This window comes from Larimichthys crocea, chromosome III (assembly GCF_000972845.2).
Source record: "Larimichthys crocea isolate SSNF chromosome III, L_crocea_2.0, whole genome shotgun sequence".
Lineage (NCBI taxonomy): Eukaryota > Metazoa > Chordata > Actinopteri > Sciaenidae > Larimichthys > Larimichthys crocea.
This window is the reverse complement of record NC_040013.1, coordinates 18,470,540-18,486,003: the sequence shown is the minus strand read 5'-3', so window position 1 is coordinate 18,486,003 and position 15,464 is coordinate 18,470,540. Positions and strand designations below refer to the sequence as shown.

At 40.7% G+C, this 15,464-nt stretch overlaps 1 protein-coding gene across 1 annotated transcript in view; it reads left to right on the top strand.

The window, feature by feature from the left end:
* neurl1ab (neuralized E3 ubiquitin protein ligase 1Ab) overlaps positions 1-14,928 on the top strand; it is a 28,541-nt gene extending 13,613 nt beyond the window's left edge. Inside the window, exons 4-6 of the mRNA XM_010744080.3 lie at positions 5,120-5,836; positions 10,687-10,854; positions 11,338-14,928. Coding sequence (XP_010742382.2) covers positions 5,120-5,836; positions 10,687-10,854; positions 11,338-11,582 — 1,130 coding nt within the window. The 3' untranslated portion in view covers positions 11,583-14,928. The remainder of the gene's footprint in view (positions 1-5,119; positions 5,837-10,686; positions 10,855-11,337) is intronic.
* Positions 14,929-15,464: the final 536 nt, after the last annotated feature.

Below are 15,464 nucleotides of genomic sequence, written 5' to 3'. Positions count from 1 at the left end.
AGCTAGCACATGATCATGAACGCATATTTTAAAAAGTTGAAACATTCACAGTCACTGATGAGAGCAGTTTACCTTGCTCAAGATAAATCTGCAGTACGCAGGCTGTAATCAACAACACAAACACGTTAGGATGAAAGAAACCATGGTAACAGTGCTGCTGAGGATGGTGTGAGTCAAAAGTAGGATGCCAAGATATGATTTAAAAAATTAAAACAAATAACTAAATCACAGACTTTGTGAAATAACAGAAACAAACTATCTAAAGCCAGCGTACAAAGCGCACGTATCATGGTGACTTTGTTAAATTAGATCTGCTCACAATCTTTCCACATATCCCCCTGGCGACTATAGAAGCATTATAAATGTTATAGTTGATGTGTCATGCACAAATCTCACTGCTTTATTGTGAGAATGTCAAGATTTTCCCTTTATTTCACCATTGGACCCTCATTATAACTGAAGTAAAGTCATTCTGTCAGATAGCTGGTTACATTAAAATGAGAGGCCTGCTATAAACTGAACTGCTGGAGGACTACCCTTTGACCTAACATCTGCCAGCACGTACACATCGGGATTAGGGTCTATGTATTTATAAGAGCTCTGTTTCAAGTGATCTCAGCGCTAGGAATTTATTTGATTTGTTGAACCAAAATAAATGCCGCTGGACAGGCTTTTGTGCCTCAGCTGGGATTTAATCGTCCCAGATGGAATCGAACAGATTTGCGGAGAAATCAAAATAGAAATCGTAATGGAGCCTGTCAGGTTTGGATCCTGGAAGCTCGGCTGTACAGAGGGAAGCCTTCAGAGAGGAGGCTAATCACTTTCAGATGACCAGAGTCTAGTCCCAGTGAAGATGTGAATGTGCAGTGTGTGTATTAGTGTGCAAATGTGTCCATCTGCGCAGAGGTTTCTCTTAATATCGTGACCAAAAACAACAAGATGAATCTATAATTGGAGAAATGTGTTTGAGATCACATCGAAAGATCAGTGACACCTCATCAATCAATGTAGGACACTCTAACACTTTAAAGATACTTAAAAAAAACAGTGTTCTTCAAAGCAGGGCTGTATGAAAGTGCATGGTGTTTTATGCATGTAGTGAAACTTCGGTTAGCTCAAAAGTGGCTTTTAAATAGCCTTGGAAATACGGCGCCCTGAAGCAAAAGAGTGTCGTTTTCACTACAGCCATTTGTCACCTCCTTGTGTCCCATTTTCTTTCCACGATCACGATCCAAAAGTCCGAAAAATCTGGCACTAAATCAGAGACTCAATGTGATCTCTCAAAAACGTTGCATATGTGGCTCCTATTGCACATGGCATCTCAGATACTCAAACTGTCGGGCTTCTCCCACGTATCAATATCGTCGCGCTCTCTAGCCTTCTAGCCCGTCCTACTTCACACTCGTATATTTGTGCCATTATCTTGACCAGAATACCACTCCTTAAAAGCTCATCAACACAGATTTTTTTTTTCTTTTGATAAGTGAAAGCCCTTCCCTCTCCTTTTTGGGACTGACACACAACCACCCACCCACCCAGTCTCCTTCGTCATGATAGATGACTTCACTCACTCGTTCTAGACAGAGCCCTGGATAGGCCCCCTAGGCATGCATACTTAGGGCAAATCCCCAAACACACACATACACACACGCACACTATTGGTGCAGCTGACCTTGTACAGAGGTTGCAGCTTCAAAACCCCCCAAAAGCCTCCTAATCCCATTCCACTGGGCCAAGGAATAAACTGAACCCTCCCGTGTCTACTAAGTACCATGCCATTGTCTGACTGAGAGTACTTCAAGACTAAAAAAGGAATAGGATACATAAAAATCCTCAATTCAATTGAGTGATTTGGATCAAAAACTTTAGCAGTGTACTATAATACAAGCATTTCATAATGAGGTGGAGCCAGTCTTTTTGCTTTTGGCAGTGTTTTTACCGCAACACATTAGTTGTCATTCTGGCTTGTGTTCACAGTGAAACAAGATGCCAGTGCTTCAGTTATATCCTGGACATCCTCCTTTACCAATACCTCATTCACTTTCCAGAAACTGGTTTTTCCAGACCATGGTTGTGACTTGTTTGAGTACTGTGGCTAAAACAGGTCGAGGGATTTTCTGCAGGTGTATGTTTGGGTGAGGGTGTGTTCTTACTTCTACGAAGCCAAGAAATTCCTCCATAATCTTAAGCAAGAGTTGAACGAGTCTGATGTTTAATAAAAAAAGCCAAAGCCAAGAGGTCAGCCATGGACCCTGCAGAACAGTGTCAGTCTGGTATGTGTTCCTCTGTTTAGAGCTTTTCTCCGCTGATTAAGTAGCCTGAGCTGTTCAAAGACCACTTCATTTTACTAGGACAATTTCAGCCATACACTTAATCACGCCCATATTGTTTTCATGCAAAAAAAAAACTTTCAACATTATGTTCAAGACATGCTTTTGTATAAAAAGCATTGGAGCGTCACCAAATGTAAAAAAAAATCAAAGTGGGTTATGCTAAGCTGCAGTGCGGTTTCCATGAGTGCCATGCTTCATTTTCTAGAATAACTCTGAGGACAAAAGACAAGACTGCACCTGTCTGCGTGTGAGTGACATTTTAATGAGTGAGCATTCGGAGACGAAAAGTTGGCTCCTCATCAACTCTAATAACAAGTAGTGTATACAGCCCAGCTTGAAAAAGATAAAAGGCTGATTTGCCGTTGTGCGTGTGTTGTGTTGGAATACCTCAAGTCAGTTCCCAGCCTTTTTTATCAGACGTCACAGCCCTATCAGATGAACTGTAGTTCCCCTTTACCGGGCATGTTCCACACATGTTTGTTTGAATATAATAAACTGGATCAGTGAATTGTTTGTGATATAAAAGAGGATATTGTTACAGTTTCATGCAGTTGAACTGTCAGTGTTAAGCCTACAACTTGGAGTGGCAGAAGCTGAGCATTTAAACGATGCATGCATTACCTTTTATCTATGACAACCATTTACCCATTACTCTTAGCTAACTAACAGTTATCCATTGGCATCAGCTATTTCAGTCATTTGTCCATTACTAAGTAACTCAATAATCTATTCATAGTTTTTTCTATTATAACCTCTATATCTATTATCAACCATGTTTAGATAACCGTTAAACTTCTTCTTTCTAATTGTTTCATATACTGTAGCGTACGGCTGACGCTGTATGTAGACAATATTTATGAATCAAATTAGTTGAGCTCACAATCTTAGCAAACTACAGAGGTACCACCTGTTGTACAAGTACCCTGTTTGAGAATCACTATATCATTCGTGAAGAATGATCTACAAAGTGCGGACATGTTAAACAAAACTATTCCTGACATCCACTCCTGTCCGTACAAGCATGCAGTGAATGTTGGTGAACACACAACCACATGTTCATCGTAGATCACAGACGATAAACCTTGTGTTTTGTATGTTTCCAGCTCTGTAATCTCACTGTTTGACTGAATGCTTTCCATATTTGTCAGGTAGTTTTTGTGTGGATATCTGAGATTCCTTTGGGACTAAACCTAGGTAAAGGTCATACATACTGTATATATTTGGCACATGTCTTTGTCTTTCATTGTTTTCTTTGTTTAATGCAAAAGCTGGAAACTTTCCTGTAATGTTACTATTCTCCTTCCCTAGGCTTGTTTTCTCCACTGCCAAACTCTCAAAAACAAAAACTTGTGATCCAGTGGAAGCCGTAATAGCAAGAATAGAAATTATCTCTTGTATCCCAAAGTCGGCTAACTTTGCCTTGAAGATGATAAGGGTGCTAATAATAAGAGCCTCATGCTTGGTTGTGCACACTCTTGACTGAGGAAGTAATTAAGTTCAAGCAGTTTATCAGTGGCTGGCCGGAGATGTGCTGTCTTTGTGTGATAAAGAGGAGCTGGTGAGGTATGCCCTTTCTCTCAAGTGTCCACCCTGCCCTATTTTTCATCCTCTCTTCCTCTGTTGCACTCTCCCTCTCCATCCACTCTTCACAGGGGAAGCCCAAAGCACATCTAAGCCCAAATTGACCATCATGTCACTCTTCCCTCTGCCTGTCCCTCCCCGCTCTCCTCATATGTCCAATCAGGCTAATTTTAGGCCGTGTTGGGCGGCTGTGTTAAATTTGGCAGCGTGTCCCTAAGCGTGCCACGAGAGCCGTTTGTACTGACCATGTACATGGAAAGACACACGCTCTCTGTTTTCTTTTTTTTTTTGCAGTGATGCTCCCATGAGGCTTCTATTTTACAGTGAGCAGAATTAGCATAGGAAGGGCTATTTGTGAGGAGGCTACACAGCATGGGGAGACATGTGATACAGTTTTTAGGATGCCTTTCCCTTTCAATGATTGGAAAATAAGCTGCTTTTAGCATCCAGACACATAACTGAAAATGTTAACAGTGTACAGAGAATACAGTATAATAAGTCACTGCTGCAGAGACAGTTTGTTATGTAAACATCCAGGACTCATGGCGGCTCATTACAGCTATTTCAAACGCACTGTATACTATATCTGTACTTTAAGTCCTTTACACATATTGAATAAATAAATATAAATATAATATAAAGTGCCTGCTAAAGACAGAGTAGGAGGCTCAAACACTGCTGAGATTTACTGTCTTTCAGTGGCTTCATCTCAAATCTTTTCTACGTTATATAAAGCTGTTATGTCTCTTCTATTGTGATGTAGCCACTGGCCTGCAGCTACAGTATGGCTCCCACTTAAAGTCCTGATACGTTTCTAAACATGTAAACACTGATGTACTGAGGTACAGAGAGTGCATTAGAATTAAAAAAATAATATAAAGCAGAGAAGCCGGAAGCCACCATTTGTTTACAGTGACCGGTATGATGAATGAACAGCATGTAGACAGTGAATTTAAAACAAACCATTGCTGTACATGGAAATATGCAGAATACTAAGTGGGTACATAAATTAAATGTTGTTTGGTCTGGACACTTGCATAGACTGTAAATGTGACTGTATTAGCCACAGTCTAATGTTATCCTTTAGTTGGATCATCAGAAAACAGGAAAAAAAAGAAATATAGTGAACATATAAAGACAAATGTTCACTTCAAAACACCTCAAACAAGTGATTATATAACATTCCTGTGGGCTTGTTTCCACAGATAGTGAGATGCTCCCCCTGGACTGCCTGCGTCCTCGCTCTTTTGCTGCCGCCCACCGGGCTTCCATTCAGCGAAATGGCGATGACCCTCGCCTTTCCATCAGCTTGTGTGACCTGAGTCTACAGCAGCAGGAGGCGCACCTGGAGGAAGATGATGAGGAAGAGGAACGTCTACAACCTTTAAGCTCCACCTCTTGCCATGTGCCCCAAAACTCTCAGAACTCTCAGCAGTGTTTGCTGCTGCCCAGCCATTTGGACACTGATCTGCACTTCCACCTGGTGCACGGCATCCACGTTACCCTGCTGGATAAGCACACAGTAGCGCGGCTGGATCACCGTGGTGATGAGAGGACCCTGGTGTTCACCAGCCGGCCCATGCGCTGCTCAGAGACTGTGTTTGTGAAGATGAAGGCGGGGGTTACACGAACTGGGTCTCTCTCTTACGGTGTGACATCATGTGACCCAGCCACCCTGAGGCCCAGTGATCTCCCATCCAACCCAGAGTCCCTCGTTGATCGCAAGGAATTCTGGGCCATGTGTCGGGTGGCGGTGCCGCTCCACAGTGGAGACATCTTGGGCTTTGTGGTGAACGCAGAAGGGGAGGTCACGATGAGCCATAACGGCGTCAGTGCAGGGATGCAGCTGTGTGTCGATAACTCCAGACCACTCTGGATGTTCTACAGTCTGCACGGCACCATCACACAACTCAGGATTTTAGGTTTGTCCACTTGATCTTTTTTTTGAAACCATGTTCTTAAATTGTGCCTAAAAACTGCTTTATGATCTTTAATCAGTTTGGGACACAATATTTATGTTAAAATTGAAGAAGGGACTCAGAAAACACATAGTCCTCAAGTGTTAACTTTAATCTAATGCCAGTGCCCTCTTCTTTTTTGACCTTTTAAAAAAGGTTCAGTTTTAGGCAGCAAATCAAAGCCACAAAAATATGTGGATAATTATAGATATTGTAAATACAAATGCAAATACACATATAAAGTTGAGGGAGCATTAATTTCCAAATTAACAATCAGACATGTATATAATGGAACTTATGACATGTCAAAATATCACGCACAAGATACAGTGCAAAAAAGGGTTAGGGTTACGTTTACTGTTAGTGTGGGATCCAGTAGAGGCACAAAACGGCATTGGCTGGAGAAAGTCAGAGAGAGAGAGACATGGGGGCAACATTTTTGAAGTTACCATATATGGTTCCTCACCCACTAAAGAGTTTAACGAAACCCAACAACTCCAAGCCAAAGAGCCAATCTAAGACTTTAGTCTTAAGTCTTGTTTGCAGCAGGACATCTAACTGCTGACTCACATTCTTTTTTGAACAAACTCCACAAATTAGAATTGACATTTGTTTGATTAGATTTCAATTATACTGCATCGGCAATGGAGGCCTACACAGATCAACTGTTTAGTTTTAGCAGCAGTTTTATTATTGAATTAAACTGTGGTTAAAGCAATCCGAACATGTCCCACTGATCTTTACAGGATGTCACTTGTAACTTTCCATTCAGGAGTTAATGAAGTCTGTGATCCTTCAGCAACCTTTGGAGGCTGAATTCCCACTCAGCCGAGTCATGAAATAGTTTCCCCCTCCTTTGCTGTCGGGCTGCTCTCTGACTTTTTATCAACTTGTATATCTCTTGGGAATTTACATTCTGCCCCCACAGTTCACATATGAATGTTACCTTTGTATCTTCAGTTGAACAGAATTTCTGTCAGCTCTGTTTGATTTCAGCAGATTTCACACAATGATAACCCAGCATAACCTGCAGGTACATTGAAGTTAATCGCGCCTTGTGGCGAGATTCTGGCTCCCTGGATGTGAGACTGCATGCACAGTTTAGGACTGTCTGACTCAAAATAAGTAAAATAAGAACATATAATGGCTCACAGGTTGAGGGGCAATGGAAAATAGTGATTTAAAGACAAGCGGGATGTGATATTATTTTCCTCTTGAAAAGATTTTCTGGGTTCTGTTGATTTAAAGAGAGTAAAAATTAACTTTACATAATTACATGTTATGTACCATGCATAAAGATATGCTTTTGATTTCTAGTCAGACTCTCTTGATTTTCAGATCAATTAATAATTAAATTGTTCAGGACATGCAGTAAGTACAGTATGTTGTAGGAATTTCCATCTCCTTTGGAGGCACACATCTTCAGTGAAGAAGTAAATAAGCCTTATCGCATTTTGAAGTTTGAAATATTTAGTATGACTTGCTCGGTTTTAAGAGTCTGACACTTAAAAGATTTAAAATTCTCTATTTTTCATAAGATGGTGCTGTAGCAATGCTTGGACTTAGTGCATCGTGATGTGACTGTGAAATACTGCAGCATGCAGAAATGTTTTTGATTTGTTTACAGTCGCCGCAGATAAAGACATTTATCTTAATTCTTTGGAAACAATCTTCCTCCACCACATTGTTGCCTTCTGGCTAAAGTTGATAATGATACTGTCCCAACAAATTAGTCTTCTTTTCACAGGAAATCTATTATTTGAGGTAAAGTTTTTCGAAGAAACTTCAGACATGGTCACAATGCATTGTTTTGTTTTGTTTTTGTGTTAGATTTTAAATTTTTTTTGTTAGATTTTGTTGATTCTTTTATTTCTCTCCGTTACCTCATTTCTGGACTACAATTTCTCCTCTCCTCTCTTTCATGTAGTCAGTCAGACCAGGAGTGGGGAGGTTATTTCTGTCTTGCGTGGGCTCTCAGCAGCCAGCATTATGTATCAAGAGGGGGGGGGCCGTGATAGCTCCTTATGATGCCCTCCATATGCATTATTAAAATATAATTGCATGGAGGTTTGAGATGCTGGGTTTTCCACCCACAGCTCGTTCCCTTAACACTGGCCCGCCAATCGTCTCTGCAGTTCCTCTTTTCCCTCTCTTACTCCTCGATTCTTTGGGGGTATGAGCATTCTTCGAGTCATTACCCACTCCAGCTGTGGGGAGTGCATTTGTGACGTCTCTGCTCACCCACTCGCTGTAGCCGCACGCCACGAGTTGCCATGGAAACATCTAGCCACTGAGGCAAGTGACAGTTTGTCATGGCTGGGTGTTGTCAAGCCTGTGAAGTGGAACAGATGGGAGTCTGTTGCTCTCACATGGTCATTTTGTCCGTGTTATCATAGATTTCATAATTTCCTGTGAGATATTTGAAATCAGTAACAGCCTACATTAGTCATGTATTTCCTCTTTACAGTGGGTCTGTGGGTTTTTATATATATCTGTTTCTCCATGAGCTTAAAGCTGTAACCAATATTTCTACATTAGCTATGTTAATGTGAAAGGGGTCGCGCTTAGTGATAAACCTACCTGACGCTGCAGTTTTTTTCAGCTCTAAAGAGGGTTTGAGTGTCTTTTAATTCGTTGTATTGGTTTTGTGGTCTGGATCTGAATCATCACATCATTTTCAGCTGCATTAGACAGCACAGCTAGCGATTAGCTGGCCGGTATCAAGCAGGAACTTCTGTGGCTGTGACCGACGTGAAGCCAAGTATCAAAAACTGCAATTCCTCAAACATCCAATTGAGGCTGGCTATAGAACGAGTCAGTTTCCATAAGCCTACATATTAAATTGTCCAACTTCACAGCAGAAATAAACATTTTTACAGCCTGGTGCAAAAAACGGTTTGGGTCTCTATAGCTAATTTCCCCATTCATGACAACTGAAATGGCAATTTTTAGATTAGCCAGGAGGCGTAAGAAGCAGGACTACCAACATGGCAGTGGGCAGAGCCACCACACTCTGGGCTTCACAACAGATCTTCAGAAACCTTTGGTTGATGTCACAGATATCATCTATCCGATCATATAGCAGCTAAAGAGCCATATATTTCTCTCAGGACCTGGTAGAGACAAAAACTGATTTAAAAAAAGAGAGATTAAATATTGGACTTACATTAATCAAATGGACACAAATATGACTTAAATGAATAATTTAGCTCTGTATCCGCTGCCGCTGGATGTCTAAATAACCAACTGTTTGCTATGAGGTTTGCCATATCAGCTTAAAAGGTAATTCTAGGTTACTGTTTAAAGCCACTAACAGAAAAAGAAACTGCCTAATGGAGTGGAGCAGAGATCTCTATATTTGATAAGCAAGTGTTGAAAGCCGCCATACATATACTCCACCACAAATAAGCTTTCGATACTGCCAGCATAGCTAAAGCCATTCACATGCTCATTCCTGGTGGCATAGCCAGCACTAAATTCATAATATGAGCGAAGATGAAAGGTCCCTTTGATGAAAGGGTACATAAATAGACGTGAAGGTTATCCATTCTTCCTTATTAGAGTTGACCAAGATATTTCCTAACAGCCGGGCTGCCACATAGGTCATGTTAAATAGGTAATGGATGGGTGTATAAATGCTACTGTATGCAAACATGCCTCTGTATCCATTGTAAACTATGATAATATAAAGACTAAATAAATAGATGACGCTCAAAAAGCAAGCCTCAGCAAAGTGGTACAAACACACTGATCCCTGCACTAAGCTTAACCAATTATGGAAAGGTTTTTTTGTATAGATTACAAAGAAGTCCTGCGTTCTTGCAGACTTTGCTACATCTATAGCAGCAGACTGGTTGTTGCATGACTAAAAAACTACAATGGTTTGTTTACGCTGGCTGAATCTGAGACTGCAGTGGTTGGAGTGGTCCAAGGAAAAGGCATCATAGTTCAGAGCAATGGATCGGAGCACGTAGTTACGCAACAAACTGTATACATTTTTGTGCTAACAACAGACCACATAAATGTGTCTTTTTCTTTTTTTTTTTAAGCCAACAGTATTTCATTTTTTTTCTGCAATTTCTCACCATCTGTGGTCCTTTTTTTAGCTGTTTCTCCACTCCACACTGTCATTGTAGGAAAATGTGGATAAGGATGTAAACTAGCAATATTAGATCATTTGACACATGGAAGGATGATGGTGCCAAGTATACGGCTAGCCCGACAGTGGAGCAATTTTTCTGTCATGGTCAGTTGAAGGACAATGTGTAAACAACAATGCCATGTGCCTGCCAGGCAGACTAGATCAAAATTTGTCTGTGTATTCGGGGTCGGTATGCTGGTCTGTGAGGAGGAATGAGCTGCCAATATGAAAACTGATGCCAGAGCCAGTGGTTATGGGGTGCGGATGGGGAAGGATCATATGGGACAAACAACAGATAGACTGTGGAAGCATTTCGTACCCTGCCCAGAGGGATCATGGGCTGACCAAGGAGGGGAGGGGATGCTTGGCGTCTCTGACGAGACTACACCAACTCACGGCCTCTTGACTCACTCACACACACCCACACATAGACACTGTGGACTCGCAAGTCATCTGCTTGGTGAAAAGATTTAATGTGTCTGTGTGCCTGGAACAGATACAGTGATAGATATGCAACAAGACATTCACTGTCCTCCATTTGTTAATTAACAGCTCTGACTAACTTCCTAGGAGTGCAAAATGTGACTGATGAAAATATTTGACCCCAGTTATGAAAGCATTGCATTGGCGTCTGCATGTTGGTAAATCTTCTGTGTCTTGTCTGTAACTTCAGGCTCATCTCTGCACCCGGATCTTCGAGGCCCATCTGTCCCCAGCTCCCCATCTTGTACACCCAACACCCCCACGATGCTTTGCAGCGGCAACTCCGAGCCCAACCTTAACATCAACCTCAATTCAAGCCTCAACTCCAACTACAACACGGCCTTTTCTTCCTCCACAGGTTTGTGTTTACTCCTTTCCCTATTCTGTCTATCTTTTTTACTAATCAGTCATTTTGTATATGAAACTGATTAAAATGCAGACATACAGGAGAGTTAGAAAACAGCCAGAAGCACACAAACACTGACTGAGCAACACCAAGACACTGACTCGCAATGCACATGTTTGCACTTGAAGCAAATATTTACCTTGGTGATGTGAAGCAGTGATCCCCTACGTCACTGCAGTGCTAAGCTGGATATAGTATGACAGGAAAATCCCTGGCAGATAATTGCAGCAGAAGGAGCAGGTTTTTGAGCCATAAAGTTATCCTGAATCTCATGGGCAAAAAACACAATAGGCAGGGTATTGACAGCTTCAATAAAAGTTACCTTGGATGTGTGTCGCAGTTAGTGTGTGTGACGAGATTGTAGATTGTGAGTCTGAACTACGAAGAAGGCTTCCTCTGTTTTTTCCACCACCTTTATTTTTCTTCTCACCTCAGGTACAACCCCGAGCTCTCCATTCTCCAGCCACCCAGAGTCCCCCACCTTCCCATCCTGCTCGGGCACGTGGAGCGACGAATGCACCATTTGCTACGAGAATGTAGTGGACACAGTCCTCTACGCCTGTGGACACATGTGTCTTTGCTACACCTGTGGTCTCAAACTCAAGAAGATGGCCAATGCGTGCTGTCCCATCTGCAGGAGGACAATCAAAGACATCATCAAGACCTACAGGAGCACGTAGGCTTGTGTTAGACAACGTGTCGTATCGTCAGGTTCAGCTCAAGAGGTTGTGAAAGCCATTTAAGACTTTGTAAAGATGGACATAGCACAAGTGAACTTGTTTTGTGTGTGCAATCTGGCTCAGGTACTTTACAGTAGGACTCCATCATTAAAACACTTTATCTATGTTATGTCTAATGCACATCCTTGGAAAAGACCCAGCAACAAGACAAAAAAAAAAAGTGTAATCAACAGAAACAAAATATGTGCTACTGCAATAACTGCAGCTAGGACGTGCGCCAAACACATCACCCCTTGACCTACTATCGTCCAGTGACTGTGTGATTTGTGCATCTGTAGAAGAAAAAGAGTAATCTGAGGCATCTGCCCTACTTCCTGCAGAGTAACTCTTCATTCTGCTGGTGATAGCATCGCTGCTAGCTAGTTCCAGAAGAGGTAAAACTGTCCAGAGCCGCAGAAGAAACAAGAAGATAAATCTGTGCTTTCACTTGTTTTAGAGTAAGAATCAATTCTCTACTCACTCTGCACGAAAATCAGGACATGATAGATTTATTTGAGATTTCCTGAATGTTTCCAGGGGAATGAGTGAAAAGAAGTTTTTGTGGTGAAAACTTTCTAATAGAAGCCATTTTGTAATGCACAAGAAAAAAAAAAGTTCCCCCTGCAATAAAACACAATCAAATGCCCAAACCTAAAGGGTAACAATATTCTTAAAGGAAAGGAGTGTTTTTGTCGGATATCTCACTACCTGCTGTGCTTCTGTGATTTTCAGGCAGGGTGAGATTGTGCGAAGGGTGAAAAAGTGTGAACGTCGTCACCATAGAAGGTCACGCTTGCAGGGAATGAGGATGTAAATCAGTAAAGAGGGAGCGAGGGAGGAGGTAGCAGAGAGGATGTCGTATGTTTGGGATGAAGACAGGGGAGGAAGGGGCACCTTTGCTGTGTGTCTGCACATCGTTTCAGTGCAAAGAACGTGTTCGCTCACTCAGGCACACCAGATACATCAGAAGTTTGTATGAAAGCCTGTAAAATGTGGGACTTGCATGGTGTGCATGTCCTGCTTCTTGGCAGCTTTCCCTGCCATCTTTGGCTGCTGCTCAGTGAGACGGCTGGATGCTGTAATTGGACAAAAGTCATTCAAATAAACATTGGTGGGCAGTGAAGTATTTTTAAAATGCTGAAAGAGCACACAAGGATGACAAATCAACCTTTTTCATCATTGCAAGAAGCACCAAGTTACAGATGGCTTTGCTTAATTCAGGTTACACACTTCTGTCTTTCATATGTACATTAGGTAAGAACATAAATATTTGCTTTCAGTGATGACGTATTTCAGTACACTGTGTCTTCAATAAAATTCACCCTTGTGCAGTCAGTGACAAGGATGTAGTTTGTTATTGTGGGACATTGTGAGAAGTTCATTTGCATATCAGTTTCTGAGTGCTGCTCGCTGTCGGTAAAAGCAAACTGCAAGGACATTTTCACTTGACTAATCTCATGCATTATGTACTGCTTTAAATTGTTACAGAAATACAAGCTATTTTCAGGTGTTATTTTGACCTTGATGAAACATTACTCAGTACTTAATAATAATAATTTGTAAGTAGTAAGTGCTGATTTGTTTTGGTTTTCGTTAGCTTCAGCTTCAGGCATCTCGCCGCTGTGGAGGGAGATTTCGCAGTCATGTTTTATAACGTTTGAGTCACATTTAAGTTTTCTCGTGTGCCTTTTTAAAAAAAAAGATAAGTCTGGACAAACTTTTCATCTGTTAGGCTCCTCACTGTGAAAACCAGGAGGAACACTGAGGTTCATATTCATCAGTCTTTTACGTGGTTGTGATGTCTCAGACGTGAACAGGTGGAACCACACAACCTACCAACACAGAGCAAACATTTCAGTGTGTGTGAACTTATTCACTGTTAAAGAAGAAATGTTTAAATATCGCCTTGACCCCTCTGTCACTGCATTGCATAATACTGGAATTATTTGCTCAGACATTTACATTTCTACCTGTTGTTGTTCTTCCTCCTGACCAAATATGACCTAACAAATAAAACATTGTGAACGATTTTTGATAGAGAAATGGTATTGATGAGTGTAATATTAACTGTACATTGAGGTTTATTTATTTTGTCAATGCTACTATAAAGGATTCTCACTGTTTGTTTTATATGTATGGCTATAGTGTCCAAAAAGTAAGAATATTGTTTATTTTATTGTTGCATAGTTAAAGATTATAGAAAACTTAATTTCTCTGAAAGGCTTTGTGGGTCTGATGACGTTCACTTTAAGAAATAGTTTGACATTTTGGGAAGTATGCTTAAACGCTGTGTGGTGTGGAATATAACTTAAGTATGATTTTGGATGCAGGAGCTAAGTATTTTGACATTGGACGAAGGACTTAGTTACTCAACCAAAGGCTCTAGGCCAGCATTTAGTTTGTATATTCTAGACTACTGTAGAAAACACACATGTAAATATAAAAGGCTCATTCTAAGGTAACAAAAACAAACAAAAGATTCTGCATTATGTCCTATTTCTGACATATTCTGTAAATAGAGCTATTAAATCTGAAGCATCTGGACCTAAAATTGGCTAGAATTGATATTTTATAACAATAAGAAAGTGGTTGCTGCTAGTGAACGAACAGACTAAATAGCCTGAAGCCAGCTAAGTCAAATTAGCATTTAAAACTGGAAACGGGGAAACAGCTAGTCAGGCTAGCTGTTTCCCATTAACACCCACTTACCAGCATGATGCCCACAACCAGTAATTTCCTAGTCTCCAAACATAAATGAGTCCAGTAAAACAGCCAATTGTCTTTTTTTACAGGTTTTTACACAAGCAAGATACAACGTGTTAATTACTGAACTTAGAGGTGCTTATACGATAGATTTTGTTTCCTTTGAACAGAGCCAGACTAGCTGTAGCCCCAGTTTTCAGTCTTTATCCTAAGCTAAACATCTGCTAGTACAATTAGCATATCAGCATAAGCATATTTCCCAAGATGTCAAATGTTTGCCATATGCTAAAATCTGGTATTAAAAGGGAATAGAATGTGTAAAGTTGGCATAGTTAAGGTAAATTGTTTGTCCTACTTGTGCATATTTAAATTATATCTTGAATCTGTGTTGTAGTGAAGCAGGCGTGAATATGGCGTGACAGCCTGTGTTTTCAAATGTGACCAAATATTTGATGTCCAAACAAAACAAAACCAGCAAGTATGTGAAGACAGTGGACATTGTGCATTTTGGACAAGATATCAGCTCATTACTTTGGTTTCCTTTTGGGATTTCTATTAGTCGTTTTAAAAACATTCTTAAGGTGGTTTAATTACAGTATGTTCAGTTTGTTAAATAAAGTTTAAGTCTGAATCACTGTCTCCGGCCCCTGTTATTATTTCTTTTTTATTACATGGAAAAATGAGCCCATTAGATACAGACAGTCAGTCCCCTGCTTTGGTACATTTGGCTCGATTTGCAATAAAAAGTTAAAAGTGACCATTTCGCAGCTACAGTCCTTATTGTGTTTTATGCACAGCAGGAAACTGAAGTCAGTCTGGCACAAAAGATGGGGAATGAGAGAGCATTAGTGCATTACCTTTTCCCAAAATGATCATTATACAAATGGTTGATGTAACCTCTTAGGCAAGACATTTTAAATTGTGCAACAGTTAGAGAATGAAAAGACAGCCATCTTTCAGATGCCTAACACCCAACGCAATCACTCACCACAGTAGTATACTTGACTAACACCCCGCCATATACTATATGAATAACAAAGGCAAGGGCTTTTAGTAAACAGCTATAACTCACAGAGAAACTGTTTAGAGTCGTGGTATGTAGACCTGGCCAGAGTGAACATCATCTGTTATTTACTACCC